The 23,901-nt window shown below is 50.6% G+C and overlaps 1 protein-coding gene across 1 annotated transcript in view; it reads right to left on the minus strand.

Annotated features, from left to right (window-relative positions):
• Positions 1 to 23,718, minus strand: part of LOC139324768 (serine-rich adhesin for platelets-like) — a 49,018-nt gene extending 25,300 nt beyond the window's left edge. Inside the window, exons 1-2 of the mRNA XM_070954512.1 lie at positions 12,247 to 23,718; positions 8,970 to 12,192 (exon numbers count right to left, since the gene is read on the minus strand). Of these exons, the coding sequence (XP_070810613.1) occupies positions 8,970 to 12,192; positions 12,247 to 23,718 (14,695 nt within the window). The remainder of the gene's footprint in view (positions 1 to 8,969; positions 12,193 to 12,246) is intronic.
• Between the last annotated feature and the right edge of the window lie 183 nt (positions 23,719 to 23,901).

A 23,901-nucleotide genomic window follows, 5' to 3' on the forward strand; every position in this document is an offset into this window, starting at 1 on the left:
GGGGTGGAGATGTAAAGCTGGGTATCATCAGCATATTGATGATACCTCACCCCAAAACCACGGATGATCTCACCCAGCGGTTTCATATAGATATTAAAGAGCAGAGGGGAGAGAACCGATCCCTGAGGCACCCCACAAGTGAGAGGCCTCTGGGAGGATCCCTGACCCCCTGCCCAAACAGACTGCAGACGGCCCGAGAGATAGGAGGAGAACCACTGTAAAACAGTGCCTCCTAACCCTATCCCCCTGAGCCGCTGCAGCAGGATACCATGGTCGATGGTATCGAATGCCGCTGAGAGGTCAAGAAGGACCAGGATGGAGGAGCAACCCCCATCCCTGGCCCGCCAGAGATCATTTACTAGGGCGACCAATGCCGTTTCCGTGCTGTGGCCACGCCTGAAACCTTCATTTTGCAAAATGAAGAAAACTTAATAAAACAAATCAGGGATCAAAGTCCAATGCATATTAAAAGGTTGTATAATGCATTGATAGAAATAGATTCAGAAACTGAGTTAGTGAAGGATTGTATGATAAAATGGCCACAAAACTTTGGGGAATCAATATCTATGGATGTATGGGAGAAAATATGGGTTAGAAATGTAAAATTTACTCAAGCCCAAAACCTGAGAGAAAATTTTTACAAAATGTTTTATAGATGGCATTTAGATCCCCAAAAGTTAGCCTGTATGTACCCGAGTTTACAATCTACATGTTGGAGATGTAAATGTGATGATGCAACGTATTTTCATGTATGGTGGACATGTAAGAAAATGAAGGCGTTTTGGATTAAGATATGATGGATTATACAAAATATTCTTAAAAGGAAGATAAAATTTACTCCACAGTTGTTTTTATTGGGTATAATTGAAGGATGTACAGTTATAGAGACTAATCTGATTTTGAATTTAATAACTGCAGACAGACTTTTGGTGGCGCAATATTGGAAGAAGGAAGAAATACCTACTTTTCATGGGTGGGTTCTAATTATTTTTACTACCGGTTCTGTGGGCGTGGCTTATTTTGTGGGTGTGGCTTGGAGGTCATGTGACTAGGTGGGCATGACTAGCTGGTCAGAGTAATTTCTGGAAGGTCCTCGCACTTACAACCAGTCCTCGCACTTACGACCCAACTCATTTGTTTGCTTTTAACACTGATCAGCTGTAAGATGGCCTTTTGAAGCCCCGCGGCAAGAGTTTAAACAGTTTTTTTCCCTCTAGTCATCAGCTGGGACTCAGGAGACAGCAATAGATTGGGGGTGGGACCAAATAAAAGGTAAGAATAACGTGGGGGGTGGGGGGGTGGGAGGACGGGGGGGAGAACCGATTCGGTGACGTCATATCGTCACCGCTACCGGCTCGGCCGAACCGGACCGAACCGGGAGGAAACCATCACTGCTACTATTGAAGAATGGACATTAAAAGTAGCTAATTTGGCGGAGATGGCTAAAATCTCGCGGCGGCGGCGGCATGGAGTGGGCCCTCTCCTCCCAGGCCCTGGTTATTTTTCTGGTGGTCCTGGGATATACTGAGGGGCAGGGTTCCGGACGGTGTCGACGGTGGCAGCTGAGGCGGCAATGGCGGCTGTGGCTCGATGGTGAGACGATGGTGGTGGTGGCGGCCTGGTGCTTAGCAGCAAAGTAGGGGGGGAGATATGGCCAGCTTGATTCTGGCCTTACCATCTATACCAGGAATAGACCATCTGACCTGGGGGCTGGAGTCTGAAGGCGGGAGACACGATTAGGGGGATTTATGAAGTTCTGGGGGTTGGAGAGGCTGGAGTGCAGCCAAAAACTGGTCATCTGGTCACCTCGGTTGGTCTCCCCCCCCCCCATGTCTGTGGCCTGGTCTCTGGCTTCCCACCTCCAGATTGTGTCCAGCTGCATGTTACCCCTCCCCTTTGAACATCTTCTCTCCCTCGGGTTTAATATCATCGTGCCTCTATGGTTCGGCTTCCTTTCTCATCTGAGCCCCCAGCTGGAGGGAGTCTGGGCAATTGTCATGCGGTAGCTGAGGGAGCTGTTGCCTTTCACCAATGGAGGAATAGACCATCTGACTTTCCTGAGCCATTTCCATCTGGGCTAGCCACTGTGAGAGGGTGGCTTGGATCCTTACCTCCGATTTTGGCGAAATGACACGGGACTCCTCCCACTGCCGTGAGAGGGCAGTGGAGTCCAGCTTACCGGCACTGAGATCCATCTTGCTCCAGAACCTTTAGACTATTTATCAAACTCCTGACCAGACTTTTTACCTCCCGTCTATGTATGGCCTATACCTCGGCAGACCTGCTTGCGCTGCGAGATGCCCCCCTCTTGCGGCGATGGCCTTCCACGTTATCAAAGGCCTACCTTAAGGACGGGCTTTGGAGCCCCGAGAGGTGGCATGTTTCAAAGCGGGGATTAAGGAGTTTTTTAATTAGGGTTTTTAATAATTTTTTAAGGGGAACTGGGAGAACGACCAAAGGGGATGGGGGAGGGGTAATCCACCAAGGTCAGAGCCGAGCCCGGCATGGGGTAAAGGTTTGGAGGGTACAGGACGAGGGAATGGGGAGGGGGCGGAGGGCTATCCTAATGAGGGATGTACCATCAGCACGGTGGTTGGGAGGGGCAGATATGGCAGGAGCAGGGGACCATATCATGTGTTGGGGGCGCGCACTCGCTGTTTGAGAGCAATTGCGCGCCCCAGTCCCCAAGGCTCCTCTCGGATACTAGGTGGCTCAGATACTCAGGACCTGGGCCTGCGGCTGATGCTGTGCAATGCCAGGCCTGTGGTAAATAAGGCCCCCCTCATTCACGATCTTATTCAGGAGGGGAGAATGGACCTGGCAGGTATTACGGAGACCTGGTTGGGACCAGAGGGAGGGGGCCCTCTGGTTGAGATCTGCCCACCAGGTTTCAGAGCATTCCATCAGCCGAGAGCCCAGGGGAGGGGAGGGGGGTGGCGGTTATTATTAAAGAAGGTCTTGGTCTGAGGGAGACCACTGTGCCTCAGATAGCCGGATGTGAGTCCCTCTTTGTGAGATGGGGTCATGGGGTTCAGATGGGCTTGCTGCTTACGTACCTGGCTTCCTGCTGCGTGGCAGCGGCCCTGCCTAAGCTACTCGACGTGATAGCCACGGTGGCAGTTGATACACCCAGGCTTATGGTCATGGGTGATTTCAACTTGCCGTCCGTTGGTGAAACGTCTGGGATGGCTCGGGAGTTCATGGCTTCCATGATGGCCATGGACCTGACCCAATTAGTTCATGGCCCCACTCACGGGGGGGGGAACACACTCTGGACTTGATTTTTGTCTCTGGCCAGTGGTCGAGTGATCTTGTTATAGAGGATATAGAAATGGAACCCTTGTCATGGTCAGATCACTCGCTCCTCTGCCTGGACCTTCGAACCGCTACACCCCGCCGCAGGGAGGCGGAGCCAATAAGATGGGTCTGCCCCAAGCGCCTGATGGATCCTGATAGATTCCAGATGGAGCTTGGGCCATTTCCTGAGGATCTGGCACACGACTCAGCCGAGGACCTGGTGGCTGCCTGGGATCAGGCAGCTGGTGGGGCCTTGGATCGAGTCGTGCCTTTGCGGCCTCTGACCCGGTGCTGATCCCTCGTGACTCCTTGGTTTACCGAGGAGTTGAGGGAGATGAAGTGCCGGAAAAGACGCCTGGAAAGGGCCAGTCTCGCTGAATCTGACCGAACACTGGTAAGGTCGCATATTAAGACCTACCTAGTGGCGATCAAAGCGGCAAAGTTTAACCACTTTTCCGCTCTTATTGCATCATCAGAGAATCGTCCGGCCGCCCTGTTCCGGGAGCGCAGGGCGGAGGCTTTCGGACAATATCTGTATGACAAAATCGCTCAGATCCGGGGGGAGTTGGACTCTGACTGGGTAGATTCGGGCAGGGTGATGGGGAATAGTCTTGAGAATGTTATCTGGGAAGAGTTTGACTCTGTGACCCCTGATGACGTGGAAAGGAGACTTAGTGCGGCCACATGTTTACTGGACCCGTGTCCCTCCTGGTTAGTACTGGCTTCCCGGGAGGTTACACGGGGCTGGCTCCAGGGAATTATCAATGCTTCGCTGAGTGAGGGTTACTTCCCCACGGCCTTGAAAGAGGCGGTGGTGAGGCCTCTCCTCAAGAAGCCTTCCCTGGATCCGGCAGTATTAGCCAACTATCGTCCTGTCTCCAACCTTCGCTTTGTGGTGAAGGTTGTTGAGAGTGTGGCTGCACGACAGTTTCTGCAGTACCTGGAGGAAACGTCTTATCTAGATCCGTTCCAGTCGGGTTTCAGGCCCAGGCACAGCACGGAAACGGCATTGGTCGCATTGGTAGATGATCTCTGGAGGGCTCGGGACAGAGGTTGCTCCTCTGTTCTGGCCCTGTTAGACCTCTCAGCGGCTTTTGATACCATCAACCATGGTATCATGCTGCACCGGTTGGAATAGTTGGGGATGGGGGGCACCATGCTACGGTGGTTCTCCTCCTTCCTCTCCGATCAGTCGCCGTTCGTGTTGGCAGGGGGGCAGAGGTCAACCTCGAGGCCTCTCATATGTGGAGTGCCTCAGGGATCGGTTCTCTCGCCCCTTCTGTTCAACATTTATGTGAAGCCACTGGGCGAGATCATCCGTGGGTTTGGGGTGAAGTACCACCAGTACGCTGATGACACCCAGCTGTACATCTCCACCCCAGGCCACCCCAACGATGCCCTTGAAGTGATGTCATGGTGCCTGGAGGCTGTGCGGATCTGGATGGGGAGAAACCGGCTCAAACTCAACCCTTCCAAGACTGAGTGGCTGTGGTTCCCGGCATCCCGATATAGTCAGATGACTCCATCTCTGATTATTGGTGGCGAGTCTTTGGCCCCCCGCAATCTGGGTGTCCTTCTGGATACGCAGCTGTCCTTGGAGGAACATCTGACGGCTGTGGCCAGGGGGACTTTTTGTCAGGTCCGCCTGATACGCCAGTTGCGGCCCTTTCTTGATTGGGATGCCCTGCGCACAGTCACTCATGCCCTTGTCACCTCTTGCCTGGACTACTGCAACTGGTCCAGAATGCGGCCGCGCAGGTAGTTACGGGAGCTGCATGGCGCTCCCATATAACACCTCTCCTGCGTGAGCTGCACTGGCTCCCAGTGGTCTTCCGGGTGCGCTTCAAGGTGTTGGTTATCACCTTTAAAGCGCTCCATGGCATAGGACCTAGATATCTTCGAGACCGCCTGCTGCTACCGTCGGCCTCCCATCGACCTGTGCGCTCCCACAGAGAGGGCCTCCTCAGGGTGCCATCAGCCAAACAATGTAGGCTGGTGACCCCCAGGGGGAGGGCCTTCTCTGTGGGGGCACCCACCCTCTGGAACCAACTGCCCCCAGAGATAAGGAGAATCCAAGACCTCGGTGCCTTCCGCCGTGCCCTTAAAACCTTCTTTTTTCAGCAAGCCGGGCTGGCTTAACTTTTTTTCTTAATTTTTTAAATGTTTTAAATGGGTTTGTTATTGTTCTTAAACTACAGGGCCAAATTTATATATATTCTTTTAATACTATTTTAATGTTTGTAATTTATGTTTTTATTCGGCTGTACACTGCCCTGAGTCCTCAGGGAGAAGGGCGGTATATAAATTGGAAAATAAATAAATAAATAAATATTTGAAGGACTGTTCGAATGAAAGATATGTACTGGAATGGAGAAGATGGATTGACTATATACAAAATAAATATGGGACTAAAAAGTTGCAAATATCTTATGAATGAAATATTTAGATGATTTTTCTTTTTACTTTGACATTTTAGTACCTATGGCGGAGTTAAAGAGTAAGGGGAAGTTAAGAGTTTATAGTTAGTTTGCTTATGTTAGATTATGTTTGTTAAATGCAATACCCTGTATTTTGCTCTGGGAAGTTGGGGGTGGGGGAGGGAGAGGGGAAGGGGTGGGGGAAGGGGGGGAATTTGTTTGTAAAACATTTTAAAACTTTTCAATAAAAAGAAAAGAAAAAAAAAAGAAAAAAATATTTACAGACCCCTCGCATCCTGGACATAAACTGTTTCAACTCCTATCCTCAAAACAATGTGATAGAGCACTGCACACCAGAACAACGAGACACAAGGACAGGTTTTTTCCCGAACGCCATCACTCTGCTAAACAAATAATTCCCTCAACACTGTCAAACTATTTACTAAGTCTGCACTACTATTAATCTTCTCATCGTTCCCACCACCCATCTCCTCCCACTTATGGCTGTATGACTGTAACTTTGTTGCTTATATCCTTACGATTTATATTAATATTGTTTCCTGATTGCTTATTTGTACCCTATGACTATCATTAAATGTACTTATGATTCTTGATGAACGTATCTTTTCTTTTATGTACACTGAGAGCATATGCACCAAGACAAATTCCTTGTGTGTCCAATCACACTTGGCCAGTGGCTAAGACGCTGAGCTTGTTGATCAAAAGGTTGGCAGTTCAGCAGTTCAAATCCCTAGTGCTGCATAACAGGGTGAGCTCCCGTTACTTGTCCCAGCTTCTGCCAACCTAGCAGTTTGAACAGCATTCTGTGCGCCTTTGGCATTGAGTCATGCCAGCCACATGACCACGCAGACGTCTTCTGACAGCGCTGGCTCTTCGGCTTTGAAACAGAGATGAGCACTGCCCCCTAGAATCAGGAACGACTAGCACATATGTGCGAGGAGAACCTTTACCTTTACAGTTGTTAACCACCCAAGGTTTAAGGATTCTGGCAGGATATAAATATATAAAGATGCAAATAAATAATTATCCGATTTATTTCATGGGCTTCCTCACAGCAACAAAGATAGCTGTCCGTGGCATCAGAAAAGAGAATTGCTAAAGCTCTTCAGATGCAGAGGAGTCCCAGCTGGGCCTGCAGAGACTGCCATGAATTCCACATGAAACTCAACACCCATCATCACCTTCATGGAAATCGGGAGGAGCACAAAAGAGGACTTACCCACTACAACTTCATTCCTTGCCTCACTGCAAAATGGCTCAATGTAAGGCGACGGACAGTTACAGCGATCTCCAATAGGAACCCCTCCATTAAAACATTTGGGGGGCAGAATTTCAGTTGCAGAGGCTCCACAAAAAAAGAGAACAAAATTAGTCAAAACAAAGAAGAAATCATTTAAATAATTTAAAACATTATGCATGGTTTCTGAAACAAAAGATATAAAAACTGGGCTCTTGGTGCTCTTCCAGAGGGGTTTTCTTGCAGACATTTCATTAGAAAAATAGGTATCATCAGCATTGCTAGTAGGGAGTGGGGGCACAAAAACTCCCACATCTAAGAACAAATTGATTATCAGAAAGTTCTGAATTACATCACCTTGCAAACTAAGCAAATGTTCATATACACAGGTTGACAAAGGGAAGAATCAGAAACTCTTCTCAAACTAGAGAGATCACCTGACTTCAGCCATGAGCAACTGGGGCTCCCTGATACTGGGACCCATGTGGGATTTCTAACACACAAAAATATAAAAAAGGAAATTATATAACCTCTATGACAGAGAGGAACATATGCCTGGAGGAGAAAGAGCACACAAAGGAACAGAAGCGGCCCAGCTCCCCACAGTAGGGATAACAATAATTGATGTGGGAGGAGTTGAAAGGAGAAGAGGAGAACTAGACACACCAAAAGCCGAGTGGAGGTAGATGAAGTGTATAAACCAAATGAAGAGGCATAAAACCAAAATCACACGAAGTATTAATAGCACTTTATGAAGCCTTAATAAGGCCACACCTGGAATACTGCATCCAGTTTTGGTCACCACATTATGAAAAAGATGTCAAGAGTTTGGGAAAAAATTCAAAGAAGAGCAACTAAGGCAATTAAAGACCAGGAGACAAAATCATATGAACAATAGTTGCAGAAATTGAATCAGGCTAGTCTAAAGAAAATAAGTTATTAGCAGGATTTTAGTATTTGAGAGGCTGCCCCAAAGAAGAGGGGGGTCAAACTGTTTTCCAAAGCAGAGGGCAGGAGAAGAAAAAATGGATGGGAAAAAATCAAGGAGAGAAGCACCCTGGAATTAAGGAGAAATTCCCTAACATTGAAAACAATTAACCAGTGGAATATCTTTCTCTCAGAAGCTTGGGGGGCTTCAAAACTGGAGGTTTTAAAGAACAGAATGGACAGGCACTTGTCTGAAATGGTGTAGGGCAGGGGTGAAATGCTCCCGGTTCGGACCGGATCGCCCGATCCAGTAGCGATGGTAGTGGGTGGTTCAGAGAACCAGTAGCAAAAATCCCTGCCCCCCCCCATGCCCAGCTGAACCGCGTAATCATCAAAGGCTTTTTTTGTATTTATTTTTAAAAGCATTTTTTCTACAACCTCTTCTGTCGAAAAAATGCTTTTAAAAGTTAAAAAAAAGCCTCTGATGATCACACGGCCCAACTGGGATTGTCAGAGGCTTTTAAAAGCATTTTTTCTACATCCTCTTCGGCCAAAGAGGTTGTAGAGAAAATGTTTTGAAAAGAAAAAAAAGCCTCTGATGATCAGACAACTCAGCTGGGATTGTCAGAGGATATTAAAAGCATTTTTAAACAACTCTTCGGCCAAAGAGGTTGTAGAAAAAATAGTTTAAAAAGTTGGCCACTCCCACTCAGTTCAATTCCTCCCCACCAAGCCACACCCACAGAACCGGTAGTAACAAATTTTAAATTTCACCACTGGGTGTCCTGCTTGAGCAGGGACTGGATTAAGTGCAAGGTCATTTAAACCTCTATTTTGATTCACTAAATTGCTAATAGCAAAAAAGGGGGCTCTTGGGAAAAATACTTGGAGGAGGAAGAAGGGAAAGAAAACAAAGAAATCCTTCAGTGGAACAGGAGTTCCAATACGATTCACATTGTACATATTAAAGACAATCTCGATACCTGTACTCAGAGTCGTGGATTGCAACATTCCCTCCTGGGATGTGTACATTGTAAATGAAGGGGAAGGGGATGAAAAGTAAATAGTACTTCGTTGCTCAATAGTCCGAGAAGGAGGACTTGGTAGCCCTGGACTGCCAGAGGTGACCACGTAAGGGCCAACGGTTACTGAGGAAGTGATGGACACTGGAGTCGTTTTCTGACTTTCAGGTGAAGAAGTGCTAGAGGCACTGGAAGTCGTAGGAAGTGATGTTGCCTTGGTTGATCGTGGTCTCCGACTGGAAGACACAGAAAAGGTTGAGGGAAAAGACACCATAGTCCTCTGTGATTCTTCCGAGGTAGGAGCTTGAGAAGGCGTTGTGATTTGTGACTGAATGGAAGTCGCCTCCGGTGTGCTGGGATGGGAGGCATTTCTCCCAGTAGTAATCTTGGGTCGTTGGGTTTGGGAGGTTGAAAACATAGAGGAAGAGCTGGTCTCAGGATTTGTTGTCCTGGAGGAGAGGCTACTGTGCACAACACTTGATGTCTCCACGCTGGGACTTAGAGTGGTGAATCTCAACGTCCCCTCCTGGGATGTGGTCGTTATGGAAGAAAGGGAAGGGGATGAAACGTGGCTTGTGCTTGGGTGCTCAGCAGTCGGAGAAGCAGTGCTCAGCAAATCTGAGCTTCCATTGGTGACCACTCGAGGGCCAGTGATTACTGAGGAAGTGATGGACACTGTAGTTGTTTTCCGCGTTTCAAGTGCAGACGTGCTAGAGGCACTGGATGTTGTAGGAAATGAGGTCTCCTGGGTTAATCTTGGTCTCTGACTGGAAGACACAGAAAAGGTTGAGGGAGAAGACACCAAAGTCCTCTGTGACTCTTCTGAGATAGGAGCTTGAGAAGGCGTTGTGACTTGTGATTGAATGGAAGTCGCCTCCGGTGTGCTGGGACTGGATGCAGGTCTGCCAGTTGTGCTCTTGGGTCGTTGGGTTTGGGAGCTGGAAAACGTAGAGGAATGGCTAGTCTCAGGATTTGTCATCCTAGATGAGAGGCTACTCTGCCCGACACTTGATGGCTCCACGCTGGGACTTAGAGTAGTGGATCTCAACGTCCCCTCCTGGGATGTGGTTGTTATGGAAGAAAGGGAAGGGGATGAAACGTGGCTTGTGCTTGAGTGCTCAGCAGTCGGAGAAGCAATGCTTGGCAACTCTGAGCTTCCATTGGTGACCACTCGAGGGCCAGTGATTACTGAGGAAGTGATGGACACTGTAGTCGTTTTCCGCGTTTCAAGTGCAGAAGTGCTAGAGGCACTGGATGTTGTAGGAAGTGAGGTTTCCTGGGTTGATCTTGGTCTCTGACTAGAAGACACAGAAAAGGTTGAGGGAGAAGACACCACAGTCCTCTGTGACTCTTCCGAGATAGGAGCTTGAGAAGGCGTTGTGACTTGTGACTGAGTGGAAGTCGCCTCTGGTGTGCTGGGACTGGATGCACGTCTGCCAGTTGTGCTCTTGTATCCGTCGGTCTGGGAGGTGGAAAAGGTGGAGGAAGCGATGGTCTCAGGATTTGTCGTCCTGGAGGAGAGGCTACTGTGCACGACACTTGATGTCTCCATGCTGGGACTTAGAGTGGTGGATCTCAACGTCCCCTCCTGGGATGTGGTCGTTATGAAAGAAAGGGAAGGGGATGAAACGTGGCTTGTGCTTGGGTGCTCAGCAGTCGGAGAAGCAGTGCTCAGCAACTCTGAGCTTCCATTGGTGACCACTCGAGGGCCAGTGATTACTGAGAAAGTGATGGACACTGTAGTCGTTTTCTGTGTTTCAAGTGCAGAAGTGCTAGAGGCACTGGATGTTGTAGGAAGTGAGGTCTCCTGGGTTGATTTTTGTCTCTGACTGGAAGACACAGAAAAGGTTGAGGGAGAAGACACCACAGTCCTCTGTGACACTTCCGAGATTGGAGCTTGAGAAAGCGTTGTGACTTGTGACTGAATGGAAGTCGGCTCCGGTGTGCTCGGAATGGATGCAGTTCTGCCAGTTGTACTCTTGTATCCGTCGGTCTGGGAGGTGGAAAATGTGGACGAAGGGCTGGTCTCAGGATTTGTCATGCTGGATGACAGGGTACTCTGCCTGACATTTGATGGCTGAACGCTGGGACTTAGAGTGGTGGAACTCAATGTCCCCTCCTGGGATGTGGTCGTTATGGAAGAAAGGGAAGGGGATGAAATGTGGCTTGTTCTTGGGTGCTCAGCAGTCGGAGAAGCAGTGCTCGGCAACTCTGAGCTTCCATTGGTGACCACTTGAGGGCCAGTGATTACTGAGGAAGTGATGGACACTGTGGTCGTTTTCCGCGTTTCAAGTGCAGAAGTGCTAGAGGCACTGGATGTTGTAGGAAGTGAGGTTTCCTGGGTTGATCTTGGTCTCTGACTGGAAGACACAGAAAAGGTTGAGGGAGAAGACACCACAGTTCTCTGTGATTCTTCTGAGGTAGGAGCTTGAGAAGGCATTGTGACTTGTGACTGGGTGGAAGTCGACTCTGGTGTGCTGGGACTGGATGCAGGTCTGCCAGTTGTGCTCTTGTATCCATCAGTTTGTAAGGTGGAAAAGGTGGAGGAAGGGCTGGTCTCAGGATTTGTTGTCCTGGAGGAGAGGCTACTATGCAAGACACTTGATGTCTCCATCCTGGGACTTAGAGTGGTGGATCTCAACGTCCCCTCCTGGGATGTGGTCGTTATGGAAGAAAGGGAAGGGGATGAAACGTGGCTTGTGCTTGGGTGCTCAGCAGTCAGAGAAGCAGTGCTCGGCAACTCTGAGCTTCCATTGGTGACCACTTGAGGGCCAGTGATTACTGAGGAAGTGATGGACACTGTGGTCGTTTTCCGCGTTTCAAGTGCAGAAGTGCTAGAGGCACTGGATGTTGTAGGAAGTGAGGTTTCCTGGGTTGATCTTGGTCTCTGACTGGAAGACACAGAAAAGGTTGAGGGAGAAGACACCACAGTTCTCTGTGATTCTTCTGAGGTAGGAGCTTGAGAAGGCGTTGTGACTTGTGACTGGGTGGAAGTCGACTCTGGTGTGCTGGGACTGGATGCAGGTCTGCCAGTTGTGCTCTTGTATCCATCAGTTTGTAAGGTGGAAAAGGTGGAGGAAGGGCTGGTCTCAGGATTTGTTGTCCTGGACGAGAGGCTACTGTGCAAGACACTTGATGTCTCCATCCTGGGACTTAGAGTGGTGGATCTCAACGTCCCCTCCTGGGATGTGGTCGTTATGGAAGAAAGGGAAGGGGATGAAACGTGGCTTGTGCTTGGGTGCTCAGCAGTCAGAGAAGCAGTGCTCGGCAACTCTGAGCTTCCATTGGTGACCATTCGAGAGCCAGTGATTACTGACGAAGTGACGGACACTGTAGTTGTTTTCTGAGTTTCAGGTGCAGAAGTGCTATAGGCATTGGATGTCGTAGGAAGTGAGGTCTCCTGGGTTGACCTTGGTCTCTGACTGGAAGACACAGAAAAGGTTGAGGGAGAAGAGACCACAGTTCTCTGTGATTCTTCTGAAGTAGGAGCTTGAGAAGGCGTTGTGACTTGTGACTGAGTGGAAGTCGCCTCTGGTGTGCTGGGACTGGATGCAGGTCTGCCAGTTGTGCTCTTGTATCCATCAGTTTGTAAAGTGGAAAAGGTGGAGGAAGGGCTGGTCTCAGGATTTGTTGTCCTGGACGAGAGGCTACTGTGCAAGACACTTGATGTCTCCATCCTGGGACTTAGAGTGGTGGATCTCAACGTCCCCTCCTGGGATGTGGTCGTTATGGAAGAAAGGGAAGGGGATGAAACGTGGCTTGTGCTTGGGTGCTCAGCAGTCGGAGAAGCAGTGCTCGGCAACTCTGAGCTTCCATTGGTAACCATTCGAGAGCCAGTGATTACTGACGAAGTGACGAACACTGTAGTTGTTTTCTGAGTTTCAGGTGCAGAAGTGCTATAGGCATTGGATGTCGTAGGAAGTGAGGTCTCCTGGGTTGACCTTGGTCTCTGACTGGAAGACACAGAAAATGTTGAGGGAGAAGAGACCACAGTTCTCTGTGATTCTTCTGAAGTAGGAGCTTGAGAAGGCGTTGTGACTTGTGACTGAGTGGAAGTCGCCTCTGGTGTGCTGGGACTGGATGCAGGTCTGCCAGTTGTGCTCTTGTATCCATCAATTTGTAAGGTGGAAAAGGTGGAGGAAGGGCTGGTCTCAGGATTTGTTGTCCTGGACGAGAGGCTACTGTGCAAGACACTTGATGTCTCCATCCTGGGACTTAGAGTGGTGGATCTCAACGTCCCCTCCTGGGATGTGGTCGTTATGGAAGAAAGGGAAGGGGATGAAACGTGGCTTGTGCTTGGGTGCTCAGCAGTCGGAGAAGCAGTGCTCGGCAACTCTGAGCTTCCATTGGTGACCACTCGAGGGCCAGTGATTACTGAGGAAGTGATGGACACTGTGGTCTTTTTCCGCGTTTCAAGTGCAGAAGTGCTAGAGGCACTGGATGTTGTAGGAAGTGAGGTTTCCTGGGTTGATCTTGGTCTCTGACTGGAAGACACAGAAAAGGTTGAGGGAGAAGACACCACAGTCCTCTGTGACTCTTCCGAGGTATGAGCTTGAGAAGGCGTTGTTACTTGTGACTGAGTGGAAGTCAACTCTGGTGTGCTGGGGCTGGATGCAGGTCTGCCAGTTGTGCTCTTGTCGGTCTGGGAGGTGGAAAAGGTGGAGGAAGGGCTGGTCTCAGGATTTGTCGTCCTGGAGGAGAGGCTACTGTGCACGACACTTGATGTCTCCATGCTGGGACTTAGAGTGGTGGATCTCAACGTCCCCTCCTGGGATGTGGTCGTTATGGAAGAAAGGGAAGGGGATGAAACGTGGCTTGTGCTTGGGTGCTCAGCAGTCGGAGAAGCAGTGCTAGGCAACCCTGAGCTTCCATTGCTGACCATTCGAGGGCCAGTGATTACTGACGAAGTGACGGACACTGTAGTTGTTTTCTGAGTTTCGGGTGCAGAAGTACTATAGGCATTGGATGTCGTAGGAAGTGAGGTTTCCTGGGTTGATCTTGGTCTCTGACTGGAAGACACAGAAAAGGTTGAGGGAGAAGACACCACAGTTCTCTGTGATTCTTCTGAGGTAGGAGCTTGAGAAGGCGTTGTGACTTGTGACTGGGTGGAAGTCGACTCTGGTGTGCTGGGACTGGATGCAGGTCTGCCAGTTGTGCTCTTGTATCCGTCGGTTTCGAAGGTGGAAAATGTGGAGGAAGCGCTGGTCTCAGGATTTGTCGTCCTGGAGGAGAGGCTACTCTGCCCGACACTTGATGTCTCCATGCTTGGAATTAGAGTGGTGGATCTCAACGTCCCCTCCTGGGATGTGGTCGTTATGGAAGAAAGGGAAGGGGATGAAACGTGGCTTGTGCTTGGGTACTCAGCAGTCAGAGAAGCAGTGCTCGGCAACTCTGAGCTTCCATTGGTGACCACTCGAGGGGCAGTGATTACTGAGGAAGTGATGGACACTGTAGTCGTTTTCTGCGTTTCAAGTGCTGAAGTGCTAGAGGCACTGGATGTTGTAGGAAGTGAGGTCTCCTGGGTTGATCTTGGTCTCTGACTGGAAGACACAGAAAAGGTTGAGGGAGAAGACACCACAGTCCTCTGTGACTCTTCCGAGATAGGAGCTTGAGAAGGCGTTGTTACTTGTGACTGAATGGAAGTCGGCTCCGGTGTGCTGGGACTGGATGCAGGTCTGCCAGTTGTGCTCTTGTATCCATCGGTTTCGAAGGTGGAAAATGTGGAGGAAGGGCTGGTCTCCAGATTTGACATGCTGGACGAGAGGCTACTCTGCCCGACACTTGATGGCTCCACGCTGGGACTTAGAGTAGTGGATCTCAACGTCTCCTCCTGGGATGTGGTCGTTATGGAAGAAAGGGAAGGGGATGAAACGTGGCTTGTGCTTGGGTGCTCAGCAGTCGGAGAAACAGTGCTCGGCAACTCTGAGCTTCCATTGGTGACCACTCGAGGGCCAGTGATTACTGAGGAAGTGATGGACACTGTGGTCGTTTTCCGCGTTTCAAGTGCAGAAGTGCTAGAGGCACTGGATGTTGTAGGAAGTGAGGTTTCCTGGGTTGATCTTGGTCTCTGACTGGAAGACACAGAAAAGGTTGAGGGAGAAGACACCACAGTCCTCTGTGACTCTTCCGAGGTAGGAGCTTGAGAAGGCGTTGTTACTTGTGACTTAGTGGAAGTCGACTCTGGTGTGCTGGGACTGGATGCAGGTCTGCCAGTTGTGCTCTTGTCGGTCTGGGAGGTGGAAAAGGTGGAGGAAGGGCTGGTCTCAGGATTTGTCGTCCTGGAGGAGAGGCTACTGTGCACGACACTTGATGTCTCCATGCTGGGACTTAGAGTGGTGGATCTGAACGTCCCCTCCTGGGATGTGGTCGTTATGGAAGAAAGGGAAGGGGATGAAATGTGGCTTGTGCTTGGGTGCTCAGCAGTCGGAGAAGCAGTGCTCGGCAACCCTGAGCTTCCATTGCTGACCATTCGAGGGGCAGTGATTACTGACGAAGTGACGGACACTGTAGTTGTTTTCTGAGTTTCGGGTGCAGAAGTGCTATAGGCATTGGATGTCATAGGAAGTGAGGTCTCCTGGGTTAACCTTGGTCTCTGACTGGAAGACACAGAAAATGTTGAGGGAGAAGAGACCACAGTTCTCTGTGATTCTTCTGAAGTAGGAGCTTGAGAAGGCGTTGTGACTTGTGACTGAGTGGAAGTCGCCTCTGGTGTGCTGGGACTGGATGCAGATCTGCCAGTTGTACTCTTGTATCCGTCGGTCTGGGAGGTGGAAAATGTGGACGAAGGGCTGGTCTCAGGATTTGTCATGCTGGATGACAGGGTACTCTGCCTGACATTTGATGGCTGAACGCTGGGACTTAGAGTGGTGGAACTCAATGTCCCCTCCTGGGATGTGGTCGTTATGGAAGAAAGGGAAGGGGATGAAATGTGGCTTGTGCTTGGGTGCTCAGCAGTCGGAGAAGCAGTGCTCGGCAACTCTGAGCTTCCATTGGTGACCACTCGAGGGCCAGTGATTACTGAGGAAGTGATGGACACTGTGGTCTTTTTCCGCGTTTCAAGTGCAGAAGTGCTAGAGGCACTGGATGTTGTAGGAAGTGAGGTTTCCTGGGTTGATCTTGGTCTCTGACTGGAAGACACAGAAAAGGTTGAGGGAGAAGACACCACAGTTCTCTGTGATTCTTCTGAGGTAGGAGCTTGAGAAGGCGTTGTGACTTGTGACTGGGTGGAAGTCGACTCTGGTGTGCTGGGACTGGATGCAGGTCTGCCAGTTGTGCTCTTGTATCCATCAGTTTGTAAGGTGGAAAAGGTGGAGGAAGGGCTGGTCTCAGGATTTGTTGTCCTGGACGAGAGGCTACTGTGCAAGACACTTGATGTCTCCATCCTGGGACTTAGAGTGGTGGATCTCAACGTCCCCTCCTGGGATGTGGTCGTTATGGAAGAAAGGGAAGGGGATGAAACGTGGCTTGTGCTTGGGTGCTCAGCAGTCGGAGAAACAGTGCTCGGCAACTCTGAGCTTCCATTGGTGACCACTCGAGGGCCAGTGATTACTGAGGAAGTGATGGACACTGTGGTCGTTTTCCGCGTTTCAAGTGCAGAAGTGCTAGAGGCACTGGATGTTGTAGGAAGTGAGGTTTCCTGGGTTGATCTTGGTCTCTGACTGGAAGACACAGAAAAGGTTGAGGGAGAAGACACCACAGTCCTCTGTGACTCTTCCGAGGTAGGAGCTTGAGAAGGCGTTGTTACTTGTGACTTAGTGGAAGTCGACTCTGGTGTGCTGGGACTGGATGCAGGTCTGCCAGTTGTGCTCTTGTCGGTCTGGGAGGTGGAAAAGGTGGAGGAAGCGCTGGTCTCAGGATTTGTCGTCCTGGAGGAGAGGCTACTGTGCACGACACTTGATGTCTCCATGCTGGGACTTAGAGTGGTGGATCTGAACGTCCCCTCCTGGGATGTGGTCGTTATGGAAGAAAGGGAAGGGGATGAAATGTGGCTTGTGCTTGGGTGCTCAGCAGTCGGAGAAGCAGTGCTCGGCAACCCTGAGCTTCCATTGCTGACCATTCGAGGGGCAGTGATTACTGACGAAGTGACGGACACTGTAGTTGTTTTCTGAGTTTCGGGTGCAGAAGTGCTATAGGCATTGGATGTCATAGGAAGTGAGGTCTCCTGGGTTAACCTTGGTCTCTGACTGGAAGACACAGAAAATGTTGAGGGAGAAGAGACCACAGTTCTCTGTGATTCTTCTGAAGTAGGAGCTTGAGAAGGCGTTGTGACTTGTGACTGAGTGGAAGTCGCCTCTGGTGTGCTGGGACTGGATGCAGATCTGCCAGTTGTACTCTTGTATCCGTCGGTCTGGGAGGTGGAAAATGTGGACGAAGGGCTGGTCTCAGGATTTGTCATGCTGGATGACAGGGTACTCTGCCTGACATTTGATGGCTGAACGCTGGGACTTAGAGTGGTGGAACTCAATGTCCCCTCCTGGGATGTGGTCGTTATGGAAGAAAGGGAAGGGGATGAAATGTGGCTTGTGCTTGGGTGCTCAGCAGTCGGAGAAGCAGTGCTCGGCAACTCTGAGCTTCCATTGGTGACCACTCGAGGGCCAGTGATTACTGAGGAAGTGATGGACACTGTGGTCGTTTTCCGCGTTTCAAGTGCAGAAGTGCTAGAGGCACTGGATGTTGTAGGAAGTGAGGTTTCCTGGGTTGATCTTGGTCTCTGACTGGAAGACACAGAAAAGGTTGAGGGAGAAGACACCACAGTCCTCTGTGACTCTTCCGAGGTAGGAGCTTGAGAAGGCGTTGTTACTTGTGACTTAGTGGAAGTCGACTCTGGTGTGCTGGGACTGGATGCAGGTCTGCCAGTTGTGCTCTTGTCGGTCTGGGAGGTGGAAAAGGTGGAGGAAGGGCTGGTCTCAGGATTTGTCGTCCTGGAGGAGAGGCTACTGTGCACGACACTTGATGTCTCCATGCTGGGACTTAGAGTGGTGGATCTGAACGTCCCCTCCTGGGATGTGGTCGTTATGGAAGAAAGGGAAGGGGATGAAATGTGGCTTGTGCTTGGGTGCTCAGCAGTCGGAGAAGCAGTGCTCGGCAACCCTGAGCTTCCATTGCTGACCATTCGAGGGGCAGTGATTACTGACGAAGTGACGGACACTGTAGTTGTTTTCTGAGTTTCGGGTGCAGAAGTGCTATAGGCATTGGATGTCATAGGAAGTGAGGTCTCCTGGGTTAACCTTGGTCTCTGACTGGAAGACACAGAAAATGTTGAGGGAGAAGAGACCACAGTTCTCTGTGATTCTTCTGAAGTAGGAGCTTGAGAAGGCGTTGTGACTTGTGACTGAGTGGAAGTCGCCTCTGGTGTGCTGGGACTGGATGCAGATCTGCCAGTTGTACTCTTGTATCCGTCGGTCTGGGAGGTGGAAAATGTGGACGAAGGGCTGGTCTCAGGATTTGTCATGCTGGATGACAGGGTACTCTGCCTGACATTTGATGGCTGAACGCTGGGACTTAGAGTGGTGGAACTCAATGTCCCCTCCTGGGATGTGGTCGTTATGGAAGAAAGGGAAGGGGATGAAATGTGGCTTGTGCTTGGGTGCTCAGCAGTCGGAGAAGCAGTGCTCGGCAACTCTGAGCTTCCATTGGTGACCACTCGAGGGCCAGTGATTACTGAGGAAGTGATGGACACTGTGGTCGTTTTCCGCGTTTCAAGTGCAGAAGTGCTAGAGGCACTGGATGTTGTAGGAAGTGAGGTTTCCTGGGTTGATCTTGGTCTCTGACTGGAAGACACAGAAAAGGTTGAGGGAGAAGACACCACAGTCCTCTGTGACTCTTCCGAGGTAGGAGCTTGAGAAGGCGTTGTTACTTGTGACTTAGTGGAAGTCGACTCTGGTGTGCTGGGACTGGATGCAGGTCTGCCAGTTGTGCTCTTGTATCCATCAGTTTGTAAGGTGGAAAAGGTGGAGGAAGGGCTGGTCTCAGGATTTGTTGTCCTGGACGAGAGGCTACTGTGCAAGACACTTGATGTCTCCATCCTGGGACTTAGAGTGGTGGATCTCAACGTCCCCTCCTGGGATTTGGTCGTTATGGAAGAAAGGGAAGGGGATGAAACGTGGCTTGTGCTTGGCTGCTCAGCAGTCAGAGAAGCAGAGCTCGGCAACTCTGAGCTTCCATTGGTGACCATTCGAGAGCCAGTGATTACTGACGAAGTGACGGACACTGTAGTTGTTTTCTGAGTTTCAGGTGCAGAAGTGCTAAAGGCATTGGATGTCGTAGGAAGTGAGGTCTCCTGGGTTGACCTTGGTCTCTGACTGGAAGACACAGAAAATGTTGAGGGAGAAGAGACCACAGTTCTCTGTGATTCTTCTGAAGTAGGAGCTTGAGAAGGCGTTGTGACTTGTGACTGAGTGGAAGTCGCCTCTGGTGTGCTGGGACTGGATGCAGGTCTGCCAGTTGTGCTCTTGTATCCATCAGTTTGTAAGGTGGAAAAGGTGGAGGAAGGGCTGGTCTCAGAATTTGTTGTCCTGGACGAGAGGCTACTGTGCAAGACACTTGATGTCTCCATCCTGGGACTTAGAGTGGTGGATCTCAACGTCCCCTCCTGGGATGTGGTCGTTATGGAAGAAAGGGAAGGGGATGAAACGTGGCTTGTGCTTGAGTGCTCAGCAGTCGGAGAAGCAGTGCTCGGCAACTCTGAGCTTCCATTGGTGACCACTCGAGGGCCAGTGATTACTGAGGAAGTGATGGACACTGTGGTCGTTTTCCGCGTTTCAAGTGCAGAAGTGCTAGAGGCACTGGATGTTGTAGGAAGTGAGGTTTCCTGGGTTGATCTTGGTCTCTGACTGGAAGACACAGAAAAGGTTGAGGGAGAAGACACCACAGTCCTCTGTGACTCTTCCGAGGTATGAGCTTGAGAAGGCGTTGTTACTTGTGACTGAGTGGAAGTCGACTCTGGTGTGCTGGGGCTGGATGGAGGTCTGCCAGTTGTGCTCTTGTCGGTCTGGGAGGTGGAAAAGGTGGAGGAAGGGCTGGTCTCAGGATTTGTCGTCCTGGAGGAGAGGCTACTGTGCACGACACTTGATGTCTCCATGCTGGGACTTAGAGTGGTGGATCTCAACGTCCCCTCCTGGGATGTGGTCGTTATGGAAGAAAGGGAAGGGGATGAAACGTGGCTTGTGCTTGGGTGCTCAGCAGTCGGAGAAGCAGTGCTCGGCAACTCTGAGCTTCCATTGGTGACCACTCGAGGGCCAGTGATTACTGAGGAAGTGATGGACACTGTAGTCGTTTTCTGCGTTTCAAGTGCTGAAGTGCTAGAGGCACTGGATGTCGTAGGAAGTGAGGTCTCCTGGGTTGATCTTGGTCTCTGACTGGAAGACCCAGAAAAGGTTGAGGGAGAAAACACCACAGTCCTCTGTGACTCTTCCGAGTTAGGAGCTTGAAAAGTCATGGTGACTTGTGACTCAGTGGAAGTGGACTCTGGTGTGCTGGGACTGGATGCAGGTCTGCCAGTTGTGCTCTTGTATCCATCGGTTTCGAAGGTGGAAAATGTGGAGGAAGGGCTGGTCTCCAGATTTGACATGCTGGACGAGAGGCTACTCTGCCCGACACTTGATGGCTCCACGCTGGGACTTAGAGTAGTGGATCTCAACGTCTCCTCCTGGGATGTGGTCATTATGGAAGAAAGGGAAGGGGATGAAATGTGGCTTGTGCTTGGGTGCTCAGCAGTCGGAGAAGCAGTGCTCGGCAACTCTGAGCTTCCATTGGTGACCACTCGAGGGCCAGTGATTACTGAGGAAGTGATGGACACTGTGGTCGTTTTCCGCGTTTCAAGTGCAGACGTGCTAGAGGCACTGGATGTTGTAGGAAGTGAGGTTTCCTGGGTTGATCTTGGTCTCTGACTGGAAGACACAGAAAAGGTTGAGGGAGAAGACACCACAGTCCTCTGTGACTCTTCCGAGGTATGAGCTTGAAAAGTCATGGTGACTTGTGACTGAGTGGAAGTCGACTCTGGTGTGCTGGGACTGGATGCAGGTCTGCCAGTTGTGCTCTTGTATCCGTCGGTCTGGGAGGTGGAAAAGGTGGAGGAAGGGCTGGTCTCAGGATTTGTCGTCCTGGAGGAGAGGCTACTGTGCACGACACTTGATGTCTCCATGCTGGGACTTAGAGTGGTGGATCTCAACGTCCCCTCCTGGGATGTGGTTGTTATGGAAGAAAGGGAAGGGGATGAAACGTGGCTTGTGCTTGGGTACTCAGCAGTCGGAGAAGCAGTGCTCGGCAACTCTGAGCTTCCATTGGTGATCACTCGAGGGCCAGTGATTACTGAGGAAGTGATGGACACTGTGGTCGTTTTCCGCGTTTCAAGTGCAGAAGTGCTAGAGGCACTGGATGTTGTAGGAAGTGAGGTTTCCTGGGTTGATCTTGGTCTCTGACTGGAAGACACAGAAAAGGTTGAGGGAGAAGACACCACAGTCCTCTGTGACTCTTCCGAGGTATGAGCTTGAAAAGTCATGGTGACTTGTGACTGAGTGGAAGTCGACTCTGGTGTGCTGGGACTGGATGCAGGTCTGCCAGTTGTGCTCTTGTATCCGTCGGTCTGGGAGGTGGAAAAGGTGGAGGAAGGGCTGGTCTCAGGATTTGTCGTTCTGGAGGAGAGGCTACTCTGCCCGACACTTGATGGCTCCACGCTGGGACTTAGAGTAGTGGATCTCAACGTCCCCTCCTGGGATGTGGTCGTTATGGAAGAAAGGGAAAGGGATGAAACGTGGCTTGTGCTTGGGTGCTCAGCAGTCGGAGAAGCAGTGCTCGGCAACTCTGAGCTTCCATTGGTGACCACTCGAGGGGCAGTGATTACTGAGGAAGTGATGGACACTGTAGTCGTTTTCTGCGTTTCAAGTGCTGAAGTGCTAGAGGCACTGGATGTTGTAGGAAGTGAGGTCTCCTGGGTTGATCTTGGTCTCTGACTGGAAGACACAGAAAAGGTTGAGGGAGAAGACACCACAGTCCTCTGTGACTCTTCCGAGATAGGAGCTTGAGAAGGCGTTGTTACTTGTGACTGAATGGAAGTCGGCTCCGGTGTGCTGGGACTGGATGCAGGTCTGCCAGTTGTGCTCTTGTATCCATCGGTTTCGAAGGTGGAAAATGTGGAGGAAGGGCTGGTCTCCAGATTTGACATGCTGGACGAGAGGCTACTCTGCCCGACACTTGATGGCTCCACGCTGGGACTTAGAGTAGTGGATCTCAACGTCTCCTCCTGGGATGTGGTTGTTATGGAAGAAAGGGAAGGGGATGAAACGTGGCTTGTGCTTGGGTACTCAGCAGTCGGAGAAGCAGTGCTCGGCAACTCTGAGCTTCCATTGGTGATCACTCGAGGGCCAGTGATTACTGAGGAAGTGATGGACACTGTGGTCGTTTTCCGCGTTTCAAGTGCAGAAGTGCTAGAGGCACTGGATGTTGTAGGAAGTGAGGTTTCCTGGGTTGATCTTGGTCTCTGACTGGAAGACACAGAAAAGGTTGAGGGAGAAGACACCACAGTCCTCTGTGACTCTTCCGAGGTATGAGCTTGAAAAGTCATGGTGACTTGTGACTGAGTGGAAGTCGACTCTGGTGTGCTGGGACTGGATGCAGGTCTGCCAGTTGTGCTCTTGTATCCGTCGGTCTGGGAGGTGGAAAAGGTGGAGGAAGGGCTGGTCTCAGGATTTGTCGTTCTGGAGGAGAGGCTACTCTGCCCGACACTTGATGGCTCCACGCTGGGACTTAGAGTAGTGGATCTCAACGTCCCCTCCTGGGATGTGGTCGTTATGGAAGAAAGGGAAAGGGATGAAACGTGGCTTGTGCTGGGGTGCTCAGCAGTCGGAGAAGCAGTGCTCGGCAACTCTGAGCTTCCATTGGTGACCACTCGAGGGGCAGTGATTACTGAGGAAGTGATGGACACTGTAGTCGTTTTCTGCGTTTCAAGTGCTGAAGTGCTAGAGGCACTGGATGTTGTAGGAAGTGAGGTCTCCTGGGTTGATCTTGGTCTCTGACTGGAAGACACAGAAAAGGTTGAGGGAGAAGACACCACAGTCCTCTGTGACTCTTCCGAGATAGGAGCTTGAGAAGGCGTTGTTACTTGTGACTGAATGGAAGTCGGCTCCGGTGTGCTGGGACTGGATGCAGGTCTGCCAGTTGTGCTCTTGTATCCATCGGTTTCGAAGGTGGAAAATGTGGAGGAAGGGCTGGTCTCCAGATTTGACATGCTGGACGAGAGGCTACTCTGCCCGACACTTGATGGCTCCACGCTGGGACTTAGAGTAGTGGATCTCAACGTCTCCTCCTGGGATGTGGTCGTTATGGAAGAAAGGGAAGGGGATGAAATGTGGCTTGTGCTTGGGTGCTCAGCAGTCGGAGAAGCAGTGCTCGGCAACTCTGAGCTTCCATTGCTGACCATTCGAGGGCCAGTGATTACTGACGAAGTGACGGACACTGTCGTTGTTTTCTGAGTTTCGGGTGCAGAAGTGCTATAGGCATTGGATGTCGTAGGAAGTGAGGTCTCCTGGGTTGACCTTGGTCTCTGACTGGAAGACACAGAAAATGTTGAGGGAGAAGAGACCACAGTTCTCTGTGATTCTTCTGAGGTAGGAGCTTGAGAAGGCGTTGTGACTTGTGACTGAGTGGAAGTCGACTCTGGTGTGCTGGGACTGGATGCAGATCTGCCAGTTGTGCTCTTGTATCCGTCGGTCTGGGAGGTGGAAAATGTGGACGAAGGGCTGGTCTCAGGATTTGTCATGCTGGATGACAGGGTACTCTGCTTGACATTTGATGGCTGCATGCTGGGACTTAGAGTGGTGGATCTCAATGTCCCCTCCTGGGATGTGGTCGTTATGGAAGAAAGGGAAGGGGATGAAACGTGGCTTGTGCTTGGGTGCTCAGCAGTCGGAGAAACAGTGCTCGGCAACTCTGAGCTTCCATTGGTGACCACTCGAGGGCCAGTGATTACTGAGGAAGTGATGGA

Source organism: Pituophis catenifer, unplaced genomic scaffold (assembly GCF_029215685.1).
Source record: "Pituophis catenifer annectens isolate HBS135680 unplaced genomic scaffold, rPitCat1.0.hap2 SCAF_15, whole genome shotgun sequence".
Lineage (NCBI taxonomy): Eukaryota > Metazoa > Chordata > Lepidosauria > Squamata > Colubridae > Pituophis > Pituophis catenifer.